A 27,337-nucleotide genomic window follows, 5' to 3' on the forward strand; every position below is an offset into this window, starting at 1 on the left:
AAAGAGAAAGTGTTGCTGTTAATACTAGCATAGCAATGATTAATAGTATAAACTAATGATTAATAAGTGTGATAATAATTCAGCAGCTTAAGGAAGATATGATGTGCTGCAACTCTTAGTGGAAACAGCGCCACCTTCACCTTCTGTAGACTTTGCATGTGTCTAGACATGCACAACTATTGGAGAGGAAGTTTTGTACAGAAACAGCGATACACTAAGCCTGACTTATTTTCCAGTATGCTACTTTACGAAAATATGCAATTTATAATCCCTAGTGTGCTCCTGACCCGCTTGCAAGCAGAGGTAAGCATTAGTATTGTAGCTGCTTGGGTATTGTAATCCCTATGTGAATGTGGTTCTTCCTTCAGTAATGATTCCATTTTGCTATAAATGAGTAGAATAGCCTTCTCCACTATACTTCTGATTATAGAGCGGCCTAAATGTTTTACTTACTGAAATAAGAGCAGAAAGTAGATTTATTGAGAGGACACAGAATTCAACTGTGATGAAGAAAAGACTGCTACTGCAGTGCTCCGTGGTCTTATAAAGAGTTACGGTTCTGTAAAGGCCAGGGCATCTTGCACTGATGTTCCAGCAGATGCGCATCAGTTCATGCAGGATGATTTATATTCTGCAAAGTTAGGTTTAACAAACTGTAGTGCACGTTCTTTTTTCAATTTGAGTCACCTCTATTGTTAAGAATTCAATTGTAGAAGGGAATTAATTCATTCAGTGTTAATGTTTAATGGAAATCATACTTAGATTTTTTCCATAAAAAGGAAAAGAGAGGACGATATTTGAACATGTTTGCAATTTCTGTGTATGTCATTTCAAAAAGTTAAGCTCTGCGTGTGCAGATTTAAAACGCCTCCAGTTGGTGACAGAAATGAAAGTATTGGTCAGATTGGCCTCACCAGCCCAGCTATTTGCAGTGACTACTACACTCTTCTTAACTAACCACCGCGTTTTCAAGTTTTTAGCCCATAAGTAGCTGTCAGTTGTCAGTCTCTTCTTCAGCCCATGTACCCAGAGTGTGTCCCTCTGAGGAGATGCACTGGCCCCATTAGCATTTCCTTTAGCATTTGACCTTTGGGCAGGAGCACCACCACAACACAGCCGATATTCTGACCCAGTTTAGGATTTTTTTTTTTGCAGAATATACTAGATAATTTCTTCTCATGTGCAACTATTTGCATTTGAATCCATAAATAAGACTGGAATTAAGCCTAATTTAAATGAGAATTAGTGAAAGAGTGAGACGCAGTCAGCTGACCAGTTTGTTAGCAACATATTTTAACAAACACAAAACAGAAAGGGGGGGAAAGGACCAGGATAAAAAAATACCTCCAATGGTATTGAATTTATTGTTTTGATATCAACTAATATTTAAGGTGCTATAATAGATTAAATGCTGTAGGTAAAAAGATAAAATGCTAAAACTAGTAGCAAGGGGAAAGAGTAATAGAGGTGTTGGAAAAAAAAACAACTATCTGAAAGACAGATGGGAAGAGGGCTGTGTATCAGAGGGAAACAAGAATGAGGGAGTTACCTAGAGGATAAATTCCTTTGTGACTGCTTGCAAATACTTGAAATGGAAAATTCCTTCAGAAAATAAACTTAGCTTAACTCAAGTGTTTACCATTCTGCCAGTACTAGCCAAATCACAATGAAAGAAAAGATGGAAAAGAGCGCTCCAGTTAGGTTGAAAGCATTTTAGCATTTTGAGATGAAATTATTAGAGTTTGTACCTTGACCTTGTTGGGTTTATTTATTTTTTTATTATTTTCTCTTTTATGTCTGAAGGATGTTTACAATGAAATATCGTGACAGATGAGTACCAATAATTTGGGATTTTTTTTCCCCACAGAATTTAGCATTTGGAGTGGTTTATTTCTAAAAGGGAATTTTAAAAATTTATTTTGCAAAGTAGTTCTGTTCTTATTCTTGTGAACTGGGAGGCTCACATTAGTAGTCAGCAATTAACAGAAGAGAAGTATTGTGAAGCTGGCATAAGTAGAGAGCTTTCCTTGCCTTACTGTTTGTCTTTCTTCATACTGCTTTTTTGTGGGTGTTTCTGAGAATACTTCCGCAGCAAAGTCACACAAACCAGACAGATGATGGAAGTATTTATCTGCGTTCTCAGCTCTAAAGGGATAGACTCAAAGTAGGCACTGAGCGCACTGACAGGCTGTGTGGAGCGTTTTGTGTGGCCAGACCCAGTGGTCTGCTGAAGATGACCCGGGGGACCTTGGGGTAGCTAGTCAGAGGGCTGCGAATACGCACGGCTCTTCAGTATTGAGCCCAGGCACTGCAACACTTCTCCAAGTGCAAGTTCTCTTTGTGTATCTAGCCAAAGAGGTGAATGATCCGTTTTGCCCCAGCTGACTTAAGTGAGGCTAAAGAAGCTATAAGCCATAAAGTGCACGTTCTCCTGTGTGCGTGCCTAGCCCTTATGTACAAAGCTGGAACAAGAGACATTTTGCAGGGCAACAAAATCTTTCTAAGCATCGTGTGCTTCTCAGACCAAAGTACTCTGGTTTCAGTCTGTTCCTAAGCATTTCAATAGAAAACCGAAAAATCTCTGACATTCTTCATCAGAAGACGCTAAGAGCTTTAATGTCTTGGGAAACTTACTTCATAGGATTTATGTTAAGTCTGTTTTCATCTATTTCATAAAAGCATATTCCAATGCTTGTAATCATCACTAAGACTTCAAGCTGGTTAATTCACTGTGATTTGATTAATACGTTTTAGAGGCAGACTGACATGGTAGAGTGATTAGACCAGCCTAGCCATCCAGCAATCTTTGAAAGCCAAGCTTACTCATCTGTAATTTTATCTCATTAGGCTAGCTTTATAAATTAGATTTTTTTAAATAATGTTCTTACTTGAGATGATTAAAATTTCTTTATTTGCCAAACTAGTATATTTAATAATTTTATTTTCCTGGCTTCACTGCAATCATATTACATTCCACTGCCACTGTGGAACGCATGCAGGCAAAAAATTGGCTTCCTATGTTAAGAAGGTGAAGAAGGTGTCTGAAATGACAGCATAACAAATTACACGCCACAATTATTTATTTCATTATTTTGTTGCCTGTGAAATGGCCAGGCACTGCTGCTGAGTGACTGGGATGTATTCCAGAGTTTTCAAATAATTTTATTACTTCCTTGTAGAATACCACTACAGATACTTAAAGATCTTTTGGTGGAATGCAGATGTGTCTGTGTACCTAAGCTGTATTGAAATTGTATGACAATTAAGCACCTGACCAACTTAGGTGCTTTGAACTCTCAGGAAACACCAAGCTGAGATTTTTAAGCGCCTAAATAACCTGTAAAATAAAACTTAATGTGTTTATGTGTTGAAATTCAAGGAAAAGCATGCAAATGATGGTTTGAGGACTTCACCAGCTGTCTACACTTGCACTGTCTTCAATTCCAGAACGTAGCAGTAAAAATAAAGGTTACTAAGTACTTTGCCAGACCAGCTACACATTATCATGCTTTTTGTGTATATGATGTCCCAAAATGTTGGGTTTGCTATATTAAAGTGCTCTTTCTTCAGTTAAATATGAGAAGGATTACTCATTTAATAGCACTTGGGACATCCCAAGTGACGCAGTTAGGGTTGCAGAACAGAAATACTCTGGGACAGTTCTCTGAAAAGTGTCAAGTATTAACACCTGTAGTTTTTGTCATGCAAGGTCTTTCTAACTGAGGCACATTTTGTTTTATATAAAGTGTCTGACACATGCGGCTGTGATGCATCACATTCTAATGATCACGTCAGAAACTTGGCAAACTGTTTTTCCTTGAAAGGGAGGACTGCATAATACTATTCGTGATTGCTGTTTGTTCAATAAAGTTTTCAGTCTTCCAATTTATTTACTTTCAATTTTGGTTTCAGTTCGTTTAACCTTCAGAAAACATTTGTGCTGTCTAGCGCTTACAAAAGGCTCTAGCAGCCCCTTACTGCATTTATCTCTTGCTGTGGAGCTATGATGTCTGCAGTAATAAATGTATCCGTTTGAAATAGAAGTGATTAAGTTCTTGTTGAAATGTCTTCTGGAACAAAACATTAGCTTTTGCTTTCAAAGGGCAGATATTACAGCAGATAGCACTTAACCTGGCCAAGGACAAAGCGTTATGTTGAAACATCACTTTTCTGCTTGCCTCTATGAAACAGCAAGGATATCTGTATTCAAGCACTTGCATTTCTTAATACATCAAAACAAATATCTCCGCAGAATTAGAAGTAGCGTGATTGTAACTATTACCTTATTTTTAAAAATAGCCCATCTATCCTACCAATTTGCTGTGATTTATTCCTTTGAACTTTTAAATCTGAAAGATACGACAAAGGAAAAAAGAATTGGGCAGGCATTGATATTTACACACTAGACTTCTCTCTTAGATTCAGCTAGCTACGGTTCTGAACTAAAACAGAATTTGACCCTCTTGCAGTAATCCCTAGTTGTCCAGCTCAGAATTTATATGACATTTGACACTGATACTGTCATCTTGAAGGTATGTTCTAACTGCGGCCGTTGCTTTTCAAAGCTGATGTATATCAGTGAAACCATATAGATCTTCATTTTGCCCACTATCTAGGAAAAAGCTTAAGGCCAAAAGACGGAGCATGGAGAAGATTTGGGTTTCCTGCACAAATTAGGTAGACACACAGACTAGTCCATCTGTGTGTATACAGAGCATAACAGAGGTCCTTCTAGCAGTGTGGAGGTCCCGATGCATTACATAGGACTTTCTAAGTACTAATGCAATAAGTTAATAATGACAATTGAATCAAATCATTGATAACTCCTCATCAATCTAGTGACTAAGCACTATGTATTTTCTTAATTTGAAGCTAATAAGGATCCCCAGTAACTATAGCAATACATCCTAAGTATGAATCTCTTACATACAGTTTTGTATTCTCAAAAGTCAATATAGACATTAAGAAACTAATATTATGTATCAACAAACGTTAAAATACAGAACAAATACCAAATTGTCTGATTTTTCTGTTTTATCTGTGCCTTGTTTTCAAAGCATGTGTTTTAAGATGCCTCTGTTTATCAAATGTATTCTGCATGTATACCATGAGGATTTATCAACATTGTTTTACACTTTCATTAATTTTAGTGATGTATAAATTGCAATAACGTTTTGGGTTTTTTATGAGTGGAATTTGGAAACAATACAATTTAAAAAACATATGGGATATAAAAGTTCGTCACCTGACACTAAGCGTTAATTAATATTTTTCTCTTGCATTCTGTCTTTCAGATTTGTGATAAAGAATGGCATTACTACGTTGTCAATGTTGAGTTTCCCGTTGTTACCTTATACATGGATGGAACAACCTATGAACCTTACCTTGTCACCAATGACTGGCCTATCCACCCTTCACACATAGCCATGCAGCTGACGGTTGGTGCTTGTTGGCAAGGTAAGATGATAGCAAATAGTAGACAGTAGAATTATGAACTCAGGCCAAAAAGAATCTTTTTTGTCTCGCTGACCAAAAGGTTGATAGTATAAATTCAGAAGTAAATCCAGTGTTAATAATTAATCAAGTCCAAGGATAAAATGGATGGGATATTAGCAGACTTTGCATTGCCCTCATCTAGAGAAGTGTTGAATACGGTCTGTGTATTCAATGTGAAAGATTGCCTTCTTTATCTTTTGTTTTCACTTCTTTTAATTGTTTCACTCATTCTCTGACTTTAAGCAAACTATCTAAATATCACTCTAAAGAACTCCAGCTATCTCCTTTCAGTCTCTGCCTTAAATTTCTTTCATGGCTCATCGCCCAATCCTGCGCTCTTCACATTGGATGTATATCACCAGTAATTCCACTAATTTAATCAACTCACCCTGTTATAGACTAGATGTTAAACTGAGTGTAAAATAAAACCAAAACTCACAACCCCAGAGCCATACTTGTATGGGCCTTTGCTTAAATTTTAGTTTTTCCTGTTTTCTACCCTTTATAATTCTACTCTTTTTATTCTTTTGTCTGCTCCTATGCCACTGTTTCTTTTTCTGTTCTCTGCCTTACACCTGAAGTTGTCCTCTTTTTCTGCTCATCTGCTCTTGTAAAGTTCTCTCCGCTACCCTTCCATGTTGATTTTCTCTTTGTGCACTGTGTCTTGTTTTCACTTAAGACAAAGTATGAAGTGAAGCAAACTATAGAATTAGAAAAAAATGCTTTAACACAGATTGTGTTTATTCCCCACTCTTGAATGTTGGCTCGCTTTGTCTGTTATTACCTTGTTTGCCAGTTTGATCTCTGCTCATTTACAATATGTTATCTGCAAAATTTGGACATCTTATGCATGGCAGAGCTGGTCAGTGTAAATAATATTAGAAGCAAATCCAGCTGTTAGATGATGAACACCTTGGGGTAAAGACCCAATCTTTACTTTGATGCCAACATGCAAAATAAAGCCACACTAATCCTAAACCCAAGATTTGATAAGTTTTGAATATTGATCACCGAGATAAGTATTATGATAGCTAGTTAATCAGCGTGACACTAATCCCATATATTTGCACATGTATACACCGATTCTTGTCTAACTGGTAGTTGCACACGTAGGCTTCCATCTCTATAGGGTGATCTTTAGGTGTATTGGAATTTTTTATTGATGTTAAATATATAACAGAATACATTTAATTTTACTCTAGGGTGTTAGTACTCTAAGGGCATGTTATTCCTTTTTTAGCTAAAAATATGTGGTAAAATACCTATCAAACTCTTCAGAAAAGAGAACTTTAGTCAGTAGTTTACTGGGACGAATAGTTGACAGATACCAATTTGATTTACACAAATTTTCTTTTAGTTTGATCTGGTTTGGTTTTTTTTTCTTATGTAGTTTTGGTGGAGTATTTTCAAATCAAACTTCCAGAGTTAACAAATGCAGATGTAACTTGTGAATGGATAAATTCAGTTCTTTCCAGACATGATCAAACGCCGTAGGGCCTGTGAATGACCACTGAGTATTGCCTTCTGAAAAATCAGCATTTCTCAGCTTTATTTTAATCCCTTACTTCATGTTTATTTCTAAGTTCTTCTGCATAGGTCTACATAAATATTTTTCTACATAATTTGTATTACTTTTTGTGCATTATTTGTATTACTTACGCCCCTTAATTTCTTTCATTCATACATTGTGTTTTTATCACTCTCTAACAGCAGTCTTTGGGTTTTTTTTTTCCCTAAAGTCTCAGTATTGGTGGGAATCCACTCCCCTCAGCCCCCACCTGAATCTCATGTTAATCACTGTGTAGGTGCCAGGTTTTGAGAACGGTGGAGTAGTAACTTTATCTCTGGAACATGCACTGTATAAGGGAAAGCTCTGCCAGTTTTGCCACACTGCTGCATCTCTGGGTTTCATGCCTCCGAGGCAGCTGAATACAATAAGAACAATCTTGTTTCCTTTGTATCTTGGTGTCTTTTATCTCAAATTGTTAAGAGAAAGAATTAAGGTAAAACTTCTCATATAGGCTCACAATAAATTTAGACCACAGACTATATTTAGTATTTAAGCTGTTAAACAAATAGAAAGTTGCAATTGTTTTCAGACATTTTTAGCTTTGCCTTGAATATTTTGATGGCGTAACCATCAGGATAAGATTCTTCTTCCTTTTTGGTGAAACGCCTGATTTAAACTACTGAAATTTTACCTATTACTATTGTCAGTCTTTACTGCAAGATTATGTTATTGCTGTTTTAATAGCGTGAGAATAGGAGCTCGTCAAATGTAGAAACAAATTTTCCATCTCATGAAAATGTCAATATTTAGCTAAGATAGCATGCTAAAGATTCTGCTAAAGTCATGTGTCAGACAAAAAGGTGAACTTTTAATGCTTATGTGAAAGAAGATTTCAAGATCCTGCTTTTGGCAAAGCTTATCTTGTAATAAGTTTTTTTTGATCACCTCAAACTATTTTAAATGAATGGTATGGAAAGTCGCTTTGGTATAAGATTTGGCACTCTGTTTCAGTCTGGTGAATGGTAATTATTCAAATATAAAACCAATCTATTCCCTTCAAAGTGTTCATTTCAAAATCCATATATTTCAAGAAAAAAGTGGATCTATCAGACAAATAATTTGACTATAATTTCAGTGTAACTTAACTGGTTCTACTTAGGATAATACATTTTGGCCGGTAAGAACAGTCTAAACCTTTACATTTTCAAAGCGTTAGAAAAGTGTTTTACAACCATCTACGATTTATTTCAGTAAAAATATGCAGTGATTTTGGTGTCATAAGCCATGCAGGGGAGTCTCTGTTAAGAGGATATGAGGAGTTTCTAGCTCTGGTTTGCTCAGACTGTTTCCTCCCCATTTCATCAAAGCGCTGGCAGAACAGGAACACAGGCTCTAACCTCTTCCTTCAAAAAGGACAAGACTTTTTTTTCCCTGTCTTTACTAAACCATTTTGTAGTTCTGAGTATCCAGTATCCATTTATCAAAGTCAAATTATTTGAAAAACAACCTCGACTCAGACACTAAATGAACCAGAAGAAATAACATTACTTTTTCTTAGCGCACCAATTCTGATGTGCTCACAGCAAAAAGTAAGTCATCATGACGTTACCGTGGGGCAGCTTAAGAACTGGTGGGGAGCAAGAAGACTGTATTTAGAGGGCAAAGCAACAAATCAAGAACAAAAAGAATTGTAATTTATGTAACTGCTTTACTCTGTTAGCACTAGTAAGAAAAATCTGCTACTGCTGTGAAGGATTTACCCTTTTATATATGACAATTTTCAGTTCTGGTGTGGAAACTGGGAATTGTTCGCTGTTTCTCCAGGAATCTGAGCCAAGTGACACTTTCAGCCCTGGTGTTTTCATCTCTCACACTGGTACCCATCCTGAGGTTATGTAGCCAGTATCATGCTTGCACCTCCTTCCTGTCTTTCTCAGAGCTATGTCATGCAGGAGTCTCGGGCACAGAAAGAGAATTCTTTTCTTTGAGATTAATACTTTCTAATATTAATATTCCAATTCCAGAGTAACTCTTTTCTGACTTTTATAGCCGTGTTTATAGCATCCATTACGAAAAGTTAGGTTAGTTTTTATTTCTACCTTCAGCTGTTCAGGTGAAATATAAGAGCAGTTTAAGTTTAGTGTTGTTCTCCTGAATCTAACATGAAAACAAACCAAATGTGCAACCTCTCAGGCTTACACGATAAATTTAAACTTTAGCCTATGATGTGCTCACTGTCCCATTTGCATCAAACCATTTGCTTTTTCTTCTTTTTTGACATCAGCGTTACAGTTGTAATGGGCAAGTCTCTCCTACATCCTTACCCTTGCCTTGGTAGTGTAAAAAGCATGCCTGATTTTATTGTTACTGATTTTATGCAATATTTCTTCAAATAGTGTGAGGTGAGTGCTAGGGCTCTCCTAAATGGTGGAAAAATTAGCCTTTTCCTGAAGGGCAGAGTCTTTTCTAAGAGGCAAGAAGATATGGGGGGCAGAAGTTAGGGTACCAGTGTGTGTCTGGAGACAAGCAGAGAGTGAAGATGGCTGAAAGAGCAGAGAGCGGGGCGACAGAAAAAAAACTTTGCTGGGGTCTGTCAGGCACTGGGTAAAGTTTCCTGAACCCATGAAGTCACTCAATTACCTAAACCCAAGCCTGGAGGATAGTTTCCAGCCTTAATGACACATTGAGCATGAGGAAAGTTGTATAAAAAAATACATTTTTACGTTTTGTTCTGGCATAATCAATATTATTTTTTCCTACTTAAAATAAGGTATTCCAGATGTTACTCTAGTAGAATCTTCCTTTTTAAAATTGAAAAACCTTTTCTCTTTATTCAGGGACCTCATTAAAGGGAAGACCTAGGCAGAGCTACCTCATTGATTTAGAGTCCTGTGTCCTGGGTTGAGAGACACAGGACTAATTTCTCTTCTAATGCTGGGGAAAACTGCACTTTTGGAAGGCTCTAGTGTCTGAATTTGTGAAAATATTTGCTTTACAGCCAGCTAGGCTATGTGGGATTCAAGGTCTCAGTGTTTTCAAGCCTTGCCAGGTGCAGGGATGAGGAGGAGCAAGGCCTGGGCATTTGACCCAGGCTGGCCAACAGGATTATTTCATACCATGAACATCACATTCTATATAAATTGGAAAGTTTGCTGCATAGTTTCTCTCTCCCTTGATGGCGACAGTCCAGAGAAACTCCTTGCCCCGGTGCCGGACCCTTGAGCTCTTCGCTTCCTCCCAAGGCCGTTGCGCTTGTGGTGTCCGACATTTAGTGTCCACTGCAGGGAGTGCACAGCTTCCAACTGATATAATAGGCTGAGTATAATTCTTGTATGTCTTATATTGGTATCGGGATTAATACTGGTTCTTTAGTATTATTGTTAATTATTTAGTCTTACCCTATTTAATCTATTTATATTTCAACCCTCATGTTTCCTTGCTTTCCCCAGTTCCCCTTTCCGGGTGGGGAGGGGGTCATCAGGTGATAGAATAAGTGTCTAAACAACAATAAATTATTATGGGTTTTCTCAAACCATAACAGTCCTATCACAATGGTTAGCATAGAGTTAATTCTTTTTTATTTTGTGTAGTTCATGTTCAATAGTGCTATACTTTAGGGGAGGTAGTTTATTTGGGGCTGGGAGTTACAGCATTATCTTTAGGCTAAACTGTTTGTGTTGATTCCGTTACATGTGACCCAAGAGCAGTGACAGCTGGAGACAGAAACTTCTTAAGCTGTTGCAGCCTGTCTCCAACAGAGTGCCAGTGTTCATGCGTGGCAAATCCTAACTTACTTCTTAGCTGTGATTTCAGTGACACTAGGCCTGGAAAAGGTAATGCTGACTACAGAGCTAAGCAACCTGGACTCTTAGTGAACTAACTGAGGGTGGAAATGAACAGTTTGGGGTGCTAGTACAGCTGGTCCTGAAATTAGGCCTTTCTGTACCCTGGTAAAGTTTGACACCTTTCTCTGTAGATACTTAGGGTTAAGGATGTAATGTAATATTAACTTCTTTAAAAGGCCTTTTTTTGTTCACATCAGTGAACAAAATCACAGATAATTGTCACAAGTGTGATTTTGATGTAGGTGGGGTTATTTAGGTCCAAAGTGCTGTTCTGTCTCTAATGGTGAAAGAAATTTTGAGGCAAAACCTACTCTTTCTCAAGGGTATCTAAAGGACAAAATTGACTTGCTTGTATGTGTGCTTCCCAGAACAGACGACACCAATGAGAACATGTGGGAAGTGTGACCCCGGCACTGTCTCTGAAGCCCTACCTCCCTGAATGCGTGTTAGAAGCAGACACGGTCCATCGGGATAGCAGAGAGCTCCTCAAGGCTCAACTTCGGCTCTCATTTCTACTCTCTTCTTCTCTAGTAATAAAAATAGTCTAGCTTTGCCCTTCCAGCTCAAGATTCTCGAGAGCTTTCCAAACAATGAAGAGGTAACAGTTCTGCAGCAAGGAAGTAGAATTACCCTTATTCTGTGAGAATGAAGTGCAGCATCAAGAGAGTAGGTGATTTTTTCCTCAGGTCACTTAAAAAAATCTGCATCAGAGCAAGAATAGAATCAGACTTCCTGATCAACCACAAAATTGTTCTTATTTTCCCTTTTAGCTTTTTCAATCCTGTTTCATTCTCCTAAGCAATACAAACAAATTAAGGTTAGCTTATCCTGGAGCTGCACTTTCCAGGAGCTTACCCTACTAAGTTCTCCTCAGTTCATTATTTTTCATTCAGTTTATCTGAGGACGTAGCAAATGGACCCTTTTACAGAGTGAGATATTTCTTCCATTAAACCAAGGTTTATAGGTTCCCATTCTGATCCCTTTATTGCTAATATTCTGTGGCAAAGGCAGCCAGAAGACAGGAGCAGGTTACATGATTTGGTAGTCTAATCATCCCTTGTACCACAGATTGCAAACAGACTTCCTCCAGGTTTCTCTGAAAAGATAAGGTCTTTAGTTCATACTCTTTCCCTCCCAAAATGGCTTGTTTCTTTATGTCTCATTCCCAAAGTCCTATCAGGAAAGTATTGACACAAGTTAATGACTTGTCCCAAGGTTATATTGTAGCTTACTGTGACTGTGAGTCATTATTCCTAATAATGCCACCCATTCTAGAGTGCTGGAGCTTCACAGTGTAATTATGCTGGCCACGTTGCGCAGAGGAAGGTCTTGAGGAGAAGTCTGTCAACAGGCAAACTTTGTTATCATGAACATAGCAGAAGACTATTGTAATTTATGTTTTCTAAGTAATTTCTGTTTTATATTCTCTTTCTCTTTTGTATTCTCCTGTCATTTTTCTCTTTCCTTAACCTAGGCTGGAGACCAATTTTTTTTACAGAGTCCTTCTGTAAAATAACCTCATTAACCTTGTGTGCCAGCACTCTGCTGACATAGCAATCACAAAGTTGCAGTCAGAGTACTGACTTACTATTCAAGGCAAGGAGAATGGCAAGAGTTAGAAGTTGGAGAGGGCTCAGATCACTGAGAGCCAAATACACTGTGGGCGGTGTAGCAGCAGAGCCTGCATCACTCGGCCTTGGACTCCCCCCAGAAATTAAGATACTGAACAGATAAAAATTACCCCCTGCTGTGCATCCTAACACCAGTGGATCATGCCTTGGGGGCTGACGTAGCTTGCACCAACCTGAGGCCTCAGTGGAGTGGCACAAGCAAACAAATTAATGCAATAGCACCGAGGTAGATTTCAGCACAATGGGATGCTGACTACCGGGGTGCGGATGCTCCTGTTAGTACAGCAGTGTTCTCTCTGTGTTGCCCTTCTCATCAAAACCAAGATGGAGTGGATTTCAATGCACTTCACAAATCTTTGCTGGAATTTTAGCTGTAGCAGAAATACAAGCATACGTGGAAGATTAGTTTAGGAGGGTGTTTTCTTGGAGAGCTGAATTTGCATTCAAATCTGTCACTAATTCAGCATAGATGTACGTCCCTTATTTAATTGAATTTCTGCAATGGGGACTACATACCAGCACAGGAATGTTATTTGGAGAATAGGATTGTAGTTCTTTGGGCAGCATTAGCATCACTTGGACTGTGATCTACTCTAAGATATATGATTGTAACATTTTATCATGATAGTCATTATTTCCTGCAGTTCCCTTAGAAATAACAAAAATATATTGGCTTAATTGTGAGAGATTAGAGAGTGATTTTATTATCTTGAGAAAAAAATATCTTAAATAGCATAAGTTATACCACGCTTTTGATCTATATATCTGTTGTACAGAGATAGTTTAGCATATGGATACTTAAGAGCAGGTAGCCCTTAGTGTTCTCAGTACTTGTCTTATTTCAGATAATGCTTTAAAGTCTAAAGCTGTCTGTGTGAGGTCATCAGGTTACGGTATCTACCAAGAGCAAGGGCAGATTTAAATACTGCCATGTCTGATGAGTAATTTTCTGAGTAATTTTTATCTGAATGATATAAAAAAAACACTAAAACTTTTTTTGTGCTGAGAAGCTCTGGGAGTATAAAAGCTTGAGTCTCTAATTGGGACTATGAAATCCTGAAATCTACGTTAGGTTTCATTCTGTTTAACGGCCAATCTACTTGTCAGGGAACTACACCCAGCTCCCCCAGCTGCCATAATAAAGAGATGGGATAAATTCTGGGGCTCAGACCTGAGGACTTCAGAGCCAGAATATCTTGCAGCTGCTTCCAGATTCACTTCAGTCATTACGTTTGGACCCTGAATCATTCCTTAATTATCTGGCTCAGTATAACCAGAGTCTAGAATGTCTTAAAAGAATCACATCTCAGTTGCAAATTCTCTTGATTCATCATTTCCAGTAAAAACCTCATCGTGCTTAGACTGCTCTGATAATTACTTGCTCATTATTAGGATAGGGTATAAGGCCTAAAAGGAGATCTGTGAGCTCCATAAAGTCACTTGTTTTGACAAAACGGCGTGATTGTTCTTTGGAGATTGGTAAGTAAATGCAAACAGCACTTTACATCTCTGAAGTCAAAACAATACAACTGTAAAGTTCAATGGTAATCAAATTCTGTCACACTTTATATCAGCCCACTGTGAAAATAAAAAAAAAAAAACTAAACCCCAAACAAACAAAAAACCCCAAACCAAAACAGTGTAATGGAAATAGGGTCTGCTTCATTAGTGAATGCACCTTAACCCCATAAAGTCTGAACCCTGAGAATCTTCTGTTTCCCCTGAACTCCCCAATGTTTATCTAACAGAACCTCTTCACGGCTGGGATCAGAAAGCGTTTGCTAGATGTCAGTCCTTAACCCCCTACATTTTTATTCATCTGACAGATTCTAGCTATTTATTACAAGGTGACATGTATACTAGAAGCATTTGTTTTCCTCCATGTGTATAAGGGAGTCATCCTGACTGGTCTGCCCACAAATAGGACAGGCATCTGCAACATGTCATCTAAAATTAAGTAGGTTAATTCTACATTGGATCTGTTACATTTGAAATTTCAGGCACCAACTGTAACTGGGCTTGTGACTGTTTAGGAATATTTCAGACACAGGGATCTTGTAAAGTCTTGCTTTCATTGGCAGTCTGATCACCCCCCACTGAGGGCTGCTGTGTGGGTGCAGCATATACTTCTTTTTCTGGTGTATGAGTCCTTCACTGACTTGTGCTTGCTGCTCCAGCGTGCCGTGGCGCTGGGCTTGCTGGGGGTGAGTGCAGGCACCAGCTGTGAATAGCACAGGAGGGATGGAACATTCAGACGTCAGAGTTATAAAGTTCTTGTGGGGAAGGAACGCCCAGACCCCAGTGTAGGAGGTGCCCCTGCCTACCCCTACCCTTAGGCTGCAACTAATATCGTGGGACATTAGTAGACCTGGATAATTCTAGTTATCTAGATAATTCCAGTAGCAGCATGCACTTTACTTTTTGCAGCTCATTCTGAGCCCTCTGCCTATTCTATGTCTCAGCTGTCTCTTTCTCAGAACCATAACCCAACTGTCTGCTATAATGGTTTTAACTGGTGAGAAGCCCAGCAGGCCAGAGCAGGACCTTCTGTATGTCTTCTGTATGTCTTCATGTTTGTGTGTGTGTGTGTGCTGTACTTGTTCGCCTCCACCAGCTTTCACGCTTAGCAGAAAAGGAGGGTAACTCGGAACGACTTCACCAGGGTGACCATGGGTAAAGTTCTGGTGGGAGGGATGCCTCTGCCCCAGTGCCCGAGCTGGCCTACTTGCTCTCCATTGATAGAGTTCCAGGCAGAAGAGATCAGAACCAGCACAGAAAAAGAAGAATCCCCATCCAGAAAATAGTTATTATTTTAGCAAGTGAAAAATGTGATGCATACTACTTTGACAATGACTCAGCAGTGAACAGCATTATAGTGAATAATTATGTATGTAACAGTTGCTCTGGATGCCTCCCACAGGCTGTTGACACCATCTTCCCTTTACGAGGAGTGAATTAATGCCAAAACACCAACATCCATCCTCTTGTATCTGCCAGACTTTGGGAGTGGATGTGCATGCTGGATCAGGTGGAAAAAGCAATACACAATTTTATCATCAAGGGCTGAATATCACTGTGGCCTGTGTTGCATCACAACTGTGATGGTGACCACAACATTTACATCTAAGGAAGGGGAAAAAAAACAGTCGCTTCTGAAATTTGTCATGCAAGGGTCTGTAATGAGAATAAGCGATGTTGTTCTCCAGTGCTGTTTCAGTCTTTTATGTGTTGCAGACATCAACCTAACGGCCTGACTGACAGTAGGGAAGGTTCTGTTTTCCTTTATTGGTTGTATCATTGAGCTAAGTCTTAACTACTTAACTGTCCCCCAAGAATTAGCACTCAGCATATTAATTTGTAGTAATCAATAAATATAGAGCTGAGTGAAACGCAACATGTAACACAGTCGAGGAGTAGGTTTTCTTTTTCTCTCAGGTCTTGATGCTGTAACATCGTTGTGGAGGCGAGCTGTAGCTGAGCTGTATCTCACTCATAAGAAAGGGCATAAAGACCCTGACAGCAAAAAAATCCCACAAAACTTGCTGAGGCAATCTGGGTTAACTGGATGGCCTGACCTCTGGATAGAAACTGGCAGATGCTGTGTTACGAAACACTGTTTTTCACACACCATGACATGGGAAAGTAGGAAAACTTTTAGGACACTTGGATTACCTCAAGATCATCATCACTGGAGCTCCGCTTTTTTCTCTGAATGGTTACTCCAAAGGCTTGCGTAATCCATATAGGTCTTCTCCATTATCTCAAAAATATTGTTGCTTAGGCTCAGTTTGGTGTTGGACCAAAGAGTTAAATTCAAAGTGTTAAAGCAGTAAGAACTGCTGGGAGTATCTTATGCCTTTTCACAAGCTGTTTCTTAGCATGTGGTAATTTCAGTGATGAGTCAAATTCAGACCGTGGAACTGAGCATTTCTCCTGCCCAATGAAATCAGTGGCTCTGAGCTGCCTGTCAGCTGCACAGGCATGAATTGTATCATGCTGGGGGTCAAACGATCTCTATTTGAAAAGATCAGCATTTGGAAGAACTTGTATAATAGTCTGTAAAAATATTACTATCAGCATTAGCTACAATTACACTTTCTGCATTAATACGCCACAGAATTACCGTTTTCACACTGGATTAAATATATTTATACTCATCTAATCTTGGGAGCTAAGAATTTTAGAGTGACTAGGACTTGGAGATTGGCCATCCTGGGCTAAATTTGCACCGAGAAGCTGAGGTCAAATACTTGAAGAATATTAGATTGCAGAAGCAGAAGGAAAGACAATGTTCAAACATGGTAGAACCAACATGAATTAAACGCTGATACAGGAGTAAAACAGCCAATTGCTGAGGATTTTCGATTTATTCTCTTTTTTTTTTTTCTTCTTACATTTTTTGACATTGAAAAACTATATTGCCAGTAATCCCTTTTATCAAAGCTAGAATATAGGATTGTAGCAGGTTGGGTTTAAGCCATTCCTTGCATTTTAGCAAGGGTTTGGAGTTTTGCAGCCCGATTTTATTGCATTGGATTTTGTCCTTTTGCAATCTAATAATTACTGGCAATTGAAACACATCTGCAAGATAACATACCCCACTGAGCCGCGAAGATTCTCAACTGCTGAATTAGAAGAATATCAAAATGTCAACATGCTGCGATTACAAGCAGCCGTGATAAGAGTCAGATATAATGACTTCTGTTCACCTTCGAGGATAAAACTGGTGGGTATGTAATTTTGTCTTTAACTCTGGTAAAAGGTGCTTATGGAAGGCTTATTTAGCAGTCTGTTTTTTCTAATAAAGTGTGAGATAGCATTCTCTGTTTAAGTGCTTGTGTTTTTTTCATGTGGAAAAAGCTAGTATTCAAGTATTTGCACTCTCCTGGATTAATAGACATGTCCTACATAAAACATATATAAAGGTTAAAGGTACGTGAGGTTATGGTTAGTACTTCAGATAATAGCAGGTGTTCCAGGAAAAGCAACAGGGATAATCATAGCCTACAGTGTTAGGTAGAAGATGTAATGAAAAGGCCTTGTTTAGCCTGGCAAAGGAAAAGGGAAGGTATGGCCTTATTTTGACAGATCACATTCCCTATTAGGAATAAACTTCCAACTATAAGGATCAGTGGTCATTGGAGTGGATTGCTTGGGGAGCCTCTGTCTTCAGAAGAGTTTAGGGCAGCTCAGGCAATTCTGAAGAATGGATTAAGTACAGATGTTCTTGTCATGGGGCTAGGGGACAGACTGTATCATCCCTCAGTGTCCCTGCAGGCTCTGCTCTCAGTTGTTCTAGTGCAATTGTCACAACCTGAATCGCCCTGGCGTAACCATGGGCAGAGTTTTGCAGATTTTCTCTGCTGACAAAGTATGAGACTAGCTAGTCCCAGCTATTTTTGACTCACATTTTCTTGAAATACTTGGGTTTTTTACGTAGCAGTTGATAGCCTCTCCATAACAAAGATTACATCCCCTCCTTTACAGTCCAAAATCGATCTATACACCTGCACAAAAACCAGCCTTATTCCTGTGAACAGGGCAAGTTCTTCAAATACTCACTGTTTTTGTAGTGCCTGTATTTGCAGAGCATTTTAAAAGCTTATTCCCGGAAACACTCATATTCTCTTCCATACTTTTATATTAGTGGTCGGGCAGATGACTGTATCATGGGCAATGACGGTATCATTGTAAATGACCTAGCAATGTAATTGGAAGTGCTTTGTCAAGCAGACACCAGAGAAGAACTAATCCAAAGTGAAAGAACAACCAATAAAATGAAAGGAAATCAAAAAAATCCAAACCTGAAATTCCTATTCATGGATGTAAGCCCCAGTCATGTTGCTCTATAGCTTTACTTCAACTGGTTTATCCTGTTTGTTTCTGTCAGGGGTAGCCACAGCACTGAATTCTTTGTTCTAGCTTCATGTCTAGTCCTTTATACATTTTAATGAGCTAGTTTCACATTTAAATACGTTCGCTTACCTGACACTGCTTCTTATTTTGCATCTCCTCAGAACTACTAAGATCTACTGGCAGACTTACTGTAGGTTTCTAAATTTCAAAGCTCCAGGATTGGTGTTGGTGTTTTAGTCTTGGAACTTGCTGTCTTCAGAATTCTGTTAGGAATATGAGAATTTGAAACTTCAAAGCACAATGTGATTCCCTTTTTCTTCTGTAAATTCTCATCTGGTTATCTCTTTTTGTCTCCTTTTTAGGGAGAGGTTTGCATTTTTTTTTTTTAATTTGACTTACCTTTTTCTGTCGAGATGCATTGCTGCTGTATTTGTGGCAGGATGTACTTTTAAAGACAATGTAAACAGATAAATATAACAACATCTTTGCTGTGAAAAGCCAAGGTCCCCATAATGCACTATCTATTTACCAAATAATTGTCTTGGTAAGTATCAGAAAGGCTGAAATTACAGTGCAAACTAATCCTGCACTTTAGCTGTTGCATACATGAAAGTTTCTGTGAAACCTCAAAACAATTCTGCCCAATAGAAGTTTTCTGTATAATGGAGAAATGAATGAAAGAGCGGAGAAGAATAATCTCTCCTTGAGGATCTTTCTTTGGGGTAAAAAGAGAGGCAGTTTGTGCTGCAATGGTAACAAAAAAGAACAAAACCTGACTATTTCTATGAAGAAACAGCCTGCTTGGCACCTTCTTTTCTCTCGGTACATCTGTGTGTATTTTCTTCACTAAATAAAATAACTCAAGTTTTCTTCATAGTGCTCGTACTGCACAGACTAAAAGTGATGTTTTTCAGGCTTTTAGGTAGCAACATCAGCCTAAAGAAAATTTGCACCCCAGTCCACACACAAATCTTCAAGTTAAAGTTCAAGCTTGAGCTACCTTGCTTGGCAGAAATAGGTTGTTTGACACTAAAGCTACAAACACTGTAGACATGAATTATCTACCAATTACAACAGCTTATCAACTGCTAATCCAATTAGTCTGCATGGCTTCACTGTGGCGTGGCACTCTCAGTCCTCTCAGGCTGGAGGTAAGTAGTAATTCACATATAGCTAACGCTTGCAGGAAAGACAAGCTCTAAAAATTCTCCTGGAGGAGGGTGAGTAAATCACTAAATATCCCAAGAGTAATTTAGATGCTATGATCACTGGTGCGGGAGGTAAGTAATCACATTTTATTGACAACTCCTAAAGATCAGTCTTCCTTTGAGGCTGCCTAGAGTGAAACTGAGCAGAGTGTAGCTAGTGGGCCTGATGCAACATACAGTGATGAGACCTCAGCTGGCACCAAACGAGCTGCTTTGGGTGAGGGAAGCACCGCGAGCCTTTTAGCGTAGTGCTGTGCACTGGTCTGCATTCACTGCTGTGAATTTACACCGTATCCTTAGAGACAACCATTTGTAGAGAGCATGGCAGTTTGCTTACATAGAGCCATGACCCTTAGCACATCTAAGAACTTCAGGTAGTATGTTTTTTGGAGGAGAAAGGCAAAGGCTGTGTAAGTGATCTTGTAATAGAAAACTTGAGAATACAGTTTCTGTATAAATAAATGTTGGACTTCAAACATTTTTTTTAAATTCATGTTTGATCACTCCAATAATTCATCAATTCACTTCTAGTAAATGCTGTGCTTCCTTGTACACAGATTTGGGAAGCCATGTTTCATCTCAGAGCGTGTTATCACAGCTTTATAAAGACCTGCATACAATACTGGAAGAACACTGACAAGAATCTTAAAGACAGGCTGCTACTAAGTACCACCCAACCACACACAAAGCAATTCCACTTATCACAGTAAATGGGATCTCAAATACACTTGGCTAAAGTGGATATCAGTTCTTTAAACATGTTAAAAGATAAAGTGATTAGATGTGTGGTTTGTATATTGGTATCAATAACAATTTTATGTTCTCTTTCTTGCAGGAGGTGAAGTCACCAAGCCCAGATTTGCTCAGTATTTCCATGGCAGCTTGGCCAGTCTTACTATCCGACCAGGCAAAATTGAGAGTCAGAAAGTGATTTCCTGTTTGCAGGCCTGCAAGGAAGGTCTGGATATTAATTCTCTCGAGAGTCTTGGCCAAGGAATAAAGGTGAGGGATGAACTGACATAATCTCTGATAAAAATTTAGAGCTGATTTATGAAGTGGAGAGCCCAAGGTAGAGTACACACAGTACAAATGTAGTCCCAGAAGCAATGTAATTTCCCATAAAGTCATGCAAAGAAAAAGCGGAACAGTAGAAGAGCTGTGACACTGCAAAGAAAAATGTTTCCATTATTGCCGAGCTAGATACTCAGAAAGTAAGGTGCTGCTGATATTTCAGAGTCCATAAGAATTGCCAGGTCTTGTTCTCATGATTATTTTGGTAGTTTTACAGAAATAGACACAATTCCAAAGAATTATTGAATTTTGATCTGAAGTAGCTTTAAAGCAGTGGAGAATGTAAGTGGAATATCTTTCATCTAGTGGCAACTCCAAAAGAAGTCCCAATCCAATAGTATTGAAAATTCCAGTGTGTTCCAAGAGGAAAATGGTATGGTACGTGAAAACTGGACAATAAAAAAACCTAAAGTCAAGAAATCAAAATTTTACAGTTTTGTGTATAAAGCATTATCCGTCTTCATTATACATATGACTATCTTTACTGATATTGTAACACTTTTTCTAAGATTGGAGAACAGCAGACAGAGGGAAATCCTGTTTCAGTTGACATAGTGGCCAGATTACTTTGCATTTGTAAGCAAATTCTATTCTTTTAGCTACATATGTAGGATTGTGACTCCAACTTCTATAATACTTACATGAGCTGCATTGTCAGTTTCTCTTTACTGGTACCATTATTAGATGGCAGGCCTAATATCTAAACACACTTTTAAGCTATTTCCTAGCACACAAATCACAATGCCACCTTCCAAAGGAGCTGAGCTTCACATTCAAACCGGGAGGATTCTTTGGCTGCAGACCGTGTATGCTGTGAAACTGCACCGGTGTTTTTCCAGTGGGGAGGAGGGTGGTGCTCTAACACTTCACCTGGAGCGTGCAGTGGAAGGGCTATGTACTACATTTTATTAGCTAAACTTTTTCATTATACAAGATAGGAGACTGACCTGAAATACACTCAAATGTCTGTCTAGGTGCTAAGTTACAGTGGTGTACTATAACCAATATGTTTCTGAAAATGGTAAAAATTAGATTGAAAATGCAAAGTTAAAGAGGAATTTCGATAGCTCTAGCTTTTACATATGAACAAAACACTGCAAAGATATCCATTTTCTTCATCATACCAAGGACATCATTAAGAATTTCACATTGTTGCCTCTCACAGCAAAATGAAACACTTAAGAGTAAAAGCTATTTTTAAAAGGCAATGCATACAAAGAGCAGGTAGGGTTTTCTGGAGCGCACGTGTATCTGCCTACCAGTAAGTTCTCTGCTGGGATTTTACATGAATAACAGCAGTGTACACTTGGTCCATGATGCTTAAAAGCATGGTAATTACTTCCTTATTGTCACACCCTGAATTTTTACAGTATTCGAGTAGTCTGTTGTGTCATGGGCTTGGAAAAAATACCTTTATACTGCCCACTGCTGCTCCAGCATGGCTTTCTTACTGTACTAGCAGTGCAGTGGGGAAAATGAAGATGAGGGATTGTTTTCCTCCCTTTCTTTCTTTCATCAAACTTCAAAACATTTTCATTTTCCAAAATACAGATGAGGTGTAGTGGTTTTTTAAAGTTACTGCTTTCATTTTTACTTCCTCAGCCAGTTCAACAGTCCATGCAACAGCAGGAGGCAAAAATGAAAGAGCAGTCAGAGAGATTGTGGTAGGGTTTCTTATTGGCGCTGACAGAAAGAAGCTCAGATGAAAGCGGAACAGTTGGCACCTGACCTTGAACAGAAGATTAATAAAGAGAAAGTGTTTCTGGTGTCAAAAACAAGCATACCTGATCTCAGACGAGGATGTGTGACAGTTGCACAGATGACAGGTTCTGTGTGGCTATTTACATAGCACTTAGCAGATTCAGTGTAGGCAAACTGGTATTGGAAGGTGTTTCTTCTGGGCACTTTGGACTCATGAAGCTTCACCCTTTAGCCACCTAAGAAAGAGCGATGCAGTTGTAATACAGTTTCTGACACAGTACTGTTGGACTTTTTATCTCTGCAGGCTAATTTTCAGATATCTGTGACAGCTCTCAGAAACGCTGTCTAAACTGTTGCTATTTTTAGCCTTTTTTAATGAGAAAGACAAAAATGGCTCCGACTGGGGCTTTCTGCAGTCCCTTTGGCAGCATTCCAGCTGTTCTGGCAGCTGAGCTATTAAGTTAACTAGCTAGCTAGAGTCATCTTTTGCTAATTTTATTCTCTACTACTGCTAGCTTACTGAAAAGAGAAAGAAGTGTATGCAGGCTGTGACTCATGTTAGTCCTCCTCTTTGTTAAAAAAATACCCTTCAGTGTGTTATGACCTTCCTGCACAAGTTCTAAACCCAGTTCTCTGTGTTCTGTTCGACAGAGAGCCAGGTGCTTCATTCTGTTCTTCACAGTCTATTTGCTCTTTTGCTTTTTAACCTTTCTGATTGTAAGGAAGTGTAGACAACCATTGTCTGTGTCCAACAGGACATGGTCATATAATCAATATCCAGCTCTGGGGACTGCATGTGAGAGAAGGGTGCATTTCTTAGTGTTTTGTGCTCACACACAGTGGGGTACAAAATCAAGGGGCTTCATCTGGTTTTCTTTGCAATGCAGATGGTTTACTGAACCAATTAATAGACAAAAAAAAAGAAATCAGGATGAATTAGGATGAAGATAAACTCAATCATTTCCTATGTGGATATAGTAGGAAAGTTTCTTGGTCAGCAAGACTGTTTCAGGTTCAGTGCAAAGGACTAGAGAAAGATGAGGGCTACGAGAATAGCCATTGACTTTGCAAGGTTTGCTGGCTCAAATGAGCAGTGGCTTTGTGCAAGTAGCAGCTCCATCTTAAATCATGACACCCATATTGATCATGAGACAGAGACAGGAGAATAACTGTTATTGTGCCTGACATTAACAAAGATGTAGGAGGGAAATGTTGTAATTGTTTTGTTCATTCATGTTGAAATATATCTCAGAAAGATAGCCCAGGGTAAAACCAAACAGAAAGCAGGAAAAATATGCTTCTGTATGCTACTCTGGTTTAAGCTAACATTTTCATATGAAGGATGTGTTTAACTTAAAAAAATCACATGGTAATAATAATGATGACAATAAGTTAAGGTTTTGAATTCTACAGCTGCAGAAATAGTATCAGCAAAGTTGATGAGGCTAGGGGGCAAAGTACAGCAAATCAGGATTAGTTTACTATAAAATTAATTCTAACAGTAGTTATTCAGGTATGAAATAGGTGACTGATACAAGCACATGTTTTAGGGAGCAACATGTGGATTCAGCCAACAATAGCTACCAATTTTTTTTTTCTTAAATCATTAGATTTTAAACTTCTGTCCATGCAACATTCCTATAAAATGTCTTATTTTGTACTTTCTACCTGGTACCTTAAGTACTAATTATATGCATTTCCCCTAGTATCACTTCAACCCTTCCCAGTCAGTCCTTGTCATGGAAGGAGATGACATTGAGAATATAAATCAAGCTCTCCGAAAGGTCTCATACATCAATTCTAGACAGTTTCCTACTGCAGGCGTACGACGTCTCAAAGTCTCATCTAAAGTCCAGTAAGTTATACTTCAGCTGAACTGATTAGATCAGGAATATTTTTAATGACTTAGTTTTTTTCTTAGGACATGTAAAAAGAAGAATTTTGGCTAAATTACATGGCTAAATCATACTTTCATGTTATTAAGCGTAAAGGATGAATTTCATTTACTTTTATGCTGATTTATCTTGTGGTTTTCTTTCGATATTGTCCTTTTAAGAAACTTTTCTTGTTAATATAATTTACTTGCATTCTTTTTATAGTTTCATTGGAGCATACAATCGGGACTGAACAGTACTTGCATTTACTGCATTCTTATTTTACTGTTCATTTTAAAAAGTTATAGTTTCTTCTGAGATAGCTAGAGCCATGAGTTTTTTAAAGCAGGCCTATTACATCTAGCATACGACATATCTGTGAGAACAGTATTTGTAGCTACCCTTGCAATAGTCTTTAGCTGTCTGTATCCTTATAAGACCATCATCACTGAAGTACTGGTATTGGGTGTTAAACAGAAATTTGTGGCCTTCCATTTTTGTGCAACGATAGCGACAGAACCTGCACAATAATGTTTACAGTTCTACATAACCAAAGAGCCATCTGCAGCTCCTGAGCTCCCCTGAGGTATGTCTCTATTACAGCAAGTTGTGCAGTGCAGTGAAAGCACATCTTTAGAGTGAAAATAGACATCAGTGCTATGAACTCACAGCTGCTGTGTGTACAGGTCTCACTACGTACTAGGTTTAGTCCAGTGCTGTCGGCTGCCCACACTAAGTATTTGGAGAGCATCTTCTGATGTAGTTTCACTGGAAGCAGTCCGGTTTGCACATTCCAAGGCTAACCCAAGCCTTGCGCCAAGATGCAGTAAGGTAGAGTTTGTCAGGAGATTCACTTCTAAAGCACTCTGCTGATTCAGGTGAAAATGCTAATATAGGCCCCTTTTTTTCCCCATTAAATACTAGGGAGTGCCAGAATGAGTTCATGATGGTCCAATTTAAATGAATAATTAGGCCCTTTTATTCACACATGACAAGTTAACCATATTATGTTTATTAAATATCACTTTGAGAGTTTAATGTTAGGTTTACTATTATTAGTTGTTGTCATGTAATTAATGTTAGGTTTACTATAATTAGTTGTTATCATGTAATTAACTTTTAATTTTTTTAACTCTTCACTACTTTGTAAAATGTCAGTTAAACATCAAAATATTATTCTCATAGTGACCTTAGTAAAGACTGAGCTTGTCATGAATCTGTTTTCTAAGTTATCCCTACGTAATTTCAGTAGCTGTGAATGGGGGGGGGGTGGATGAGAGGAGCAGAGCTGTTACTGTCACTGCTGTCCTGTGTCCGTGGTGGTACAGATGCATGTCCTTACGTGTGGCAGTGTCAAAGTGTGCAACGGACTGATCTGTGGTGATACAAAAGGATGAGAGCCATCAGATGGGTTTGGGGCAGTGCAAGTGCCGCGCACCTCTGATGTGCAATGTGTTACATGCAGTTAATGAATAATATATTTTTCAGATGTTTTGGTGAAGATGTCTGCATTAGTATCCCAGATATAGATGCGTATGTAATGGTGTTTCAGGCCAATGAGCCCAAGATTACAATAAGTGGGATGGACCACTTTGCTAGACCAGCTGAACAATTTGAAAGAGGTGTTACTTTGTTACCTGACATCAGGATTGTCAGCACGGTCACTAAAACGGAGCATCCAGTGGACTCAAAAGAACATGACGGAGGTTTGTGTATTTCTTTTAAATATTATTATTTACTCTGTAACGTTTTTCTTTACTCATATTTTTTAAAGGATAGTGCAAACAAGTAACACAAAGGAGGTCACTTCACCCAGATTAATTTAGGCGACGTTAGTCAGCAGTAATGCTGTACTGACATTCATTTAAACACATTGAAAAATGCGTTAGTGAGAGACCAGCATGTGCTTCAAAAAAGCAGCTTTTCTCTTTAGCATCTTGCTTACTTCAGAATAGTTCCTTACTGCTCTTCTTTGCATATTCTGTTGAATAACATATTTTCATTACAATCTCTCTATTTGTAACAGAATTGTATTGATTATACTGATAAAGTGGAAAGCAGTAATTGACTAATAGTTGAGTTTTAGTCTGTTCTTTCATTTCCAGCTCTGCTGCTGACTTGTAGGTGATACTTGACAAAGTAACCTTGTGCCTCAGTTTCCCACCTATATAATGTAAATACAATAATTTGCAAAGATTTTTTTTCAATGATGATAGTTTATTCTAATGCTGAGCGAAGTGTGTATTTGACACTATTTTTGACACTAGTATCATTTGACACTAGGTGAATGTTCAGAAATATAAATAAGGTTAAAAATAATTGTCTATAAAGGAATCTTCCTTTTGGATATTTGTGTGCAAGGTAAATGAAAAGCTTAGTAATCTGAGGAATCATTCTAAACAATATTTGTTGGACTAGAATAAGCAGCAACTAGATGTACATCCCTTGAAAAGATAAAATGACTAATGATGTGTAAGTGTAGGGGCATGGATTCCCTGAAGCAATGCTCTGTAATAATGCTGCTTATCACTTGCCTGAAACTGCATCTGTCCTCTGAAGGCTGGAAAGTGTATTATGTCGCAATACCAATTGCATACAATTACAGTATGTAAAAAAATTAATGCTTGCATAGAAAAGAGTGATCATTGTCCATCACTTAAGACGCAATGCATGTATAACGCTCCATATCCCTAAATGTTACACATCTTCAAAACTCTTCAGTGAAGTAGGAACTGCTGCCCTCATAAATCTTGTCTATCCCAATTTTTCCCAGTACAATTATTGACATAATTACTGTTGTAGCACCTTGTAACCTAAAAAGTGTAAATCCCGTCTTGAAAAGGAACATAGTGGCGTTCAATAAACTACTGTTTAATTCCTTGAAAGTCAGGCACCTCCTAATATGCCATGTCTTGTTTATTTGCACTAAGAGTGGTTAAAAGGGGTAGATAATAACTGGCTTCGGGACTAACTGTGTTTTGCAAAATATTATTGAATTCTAAGTCTGAATTCCTGCATTATAAGCTTGAATCATTATTTCTCTCAGCCCAGATATTATCTGACAAAGGCAGAGACAGCCATAAATCTTGACGTATATCTGCCTATAGCTATTTTTCTGCTTATTGGGAATTTACGTAACCTGAT

The 27,337-nt window shown here is 38.4% G+C and overlaps 1 protein-coding gene across 3 annotated transcripts in view; it reads left to right on the top strand.

The window, feature by feature from the left end:
- Positions 1–27,337, top strand: part of CLSTN2 (calsyntenin 2) — a 391,014-nt gene that overhangs the window by 346,177 nt on the left and 17,500 nt on the right. For all 3 annotated transcript variants that reach the window (XM_074590208.1, XM_074590209.1, XM_074590211.1), the window contains exons 9-12: positions 5,295–5,457; positions 20,383–20,549; positions 24,026–24,174; positions 25,682–25,899. In XM_074590208.1, the coding sequence (XP_074446309.1) occupies positions 5,295–5,457; positions 20,383–20,549; positions 24,026–24,174; positions 25,682–25,899 (697 nt within the window). The remainder of the gene's footprint in view (positions 1–5,294; positions 5,458–20,382; positions 20,550–24,025; positions 24,175–25,681; positions 25,900–27,337) is intronic.

Source organism: Larus michahellis, chromosome 6 (assembly GCF_964199755.1).
Source record: "Larus michahellis chromosome 6, bLarMic1.1, whole genome shotgun sequence".
NCBI lineage: Eukaryota > Metazoa > Chordata > Aves > Charadriiformes > Laridae > Larus > Larus michahellis.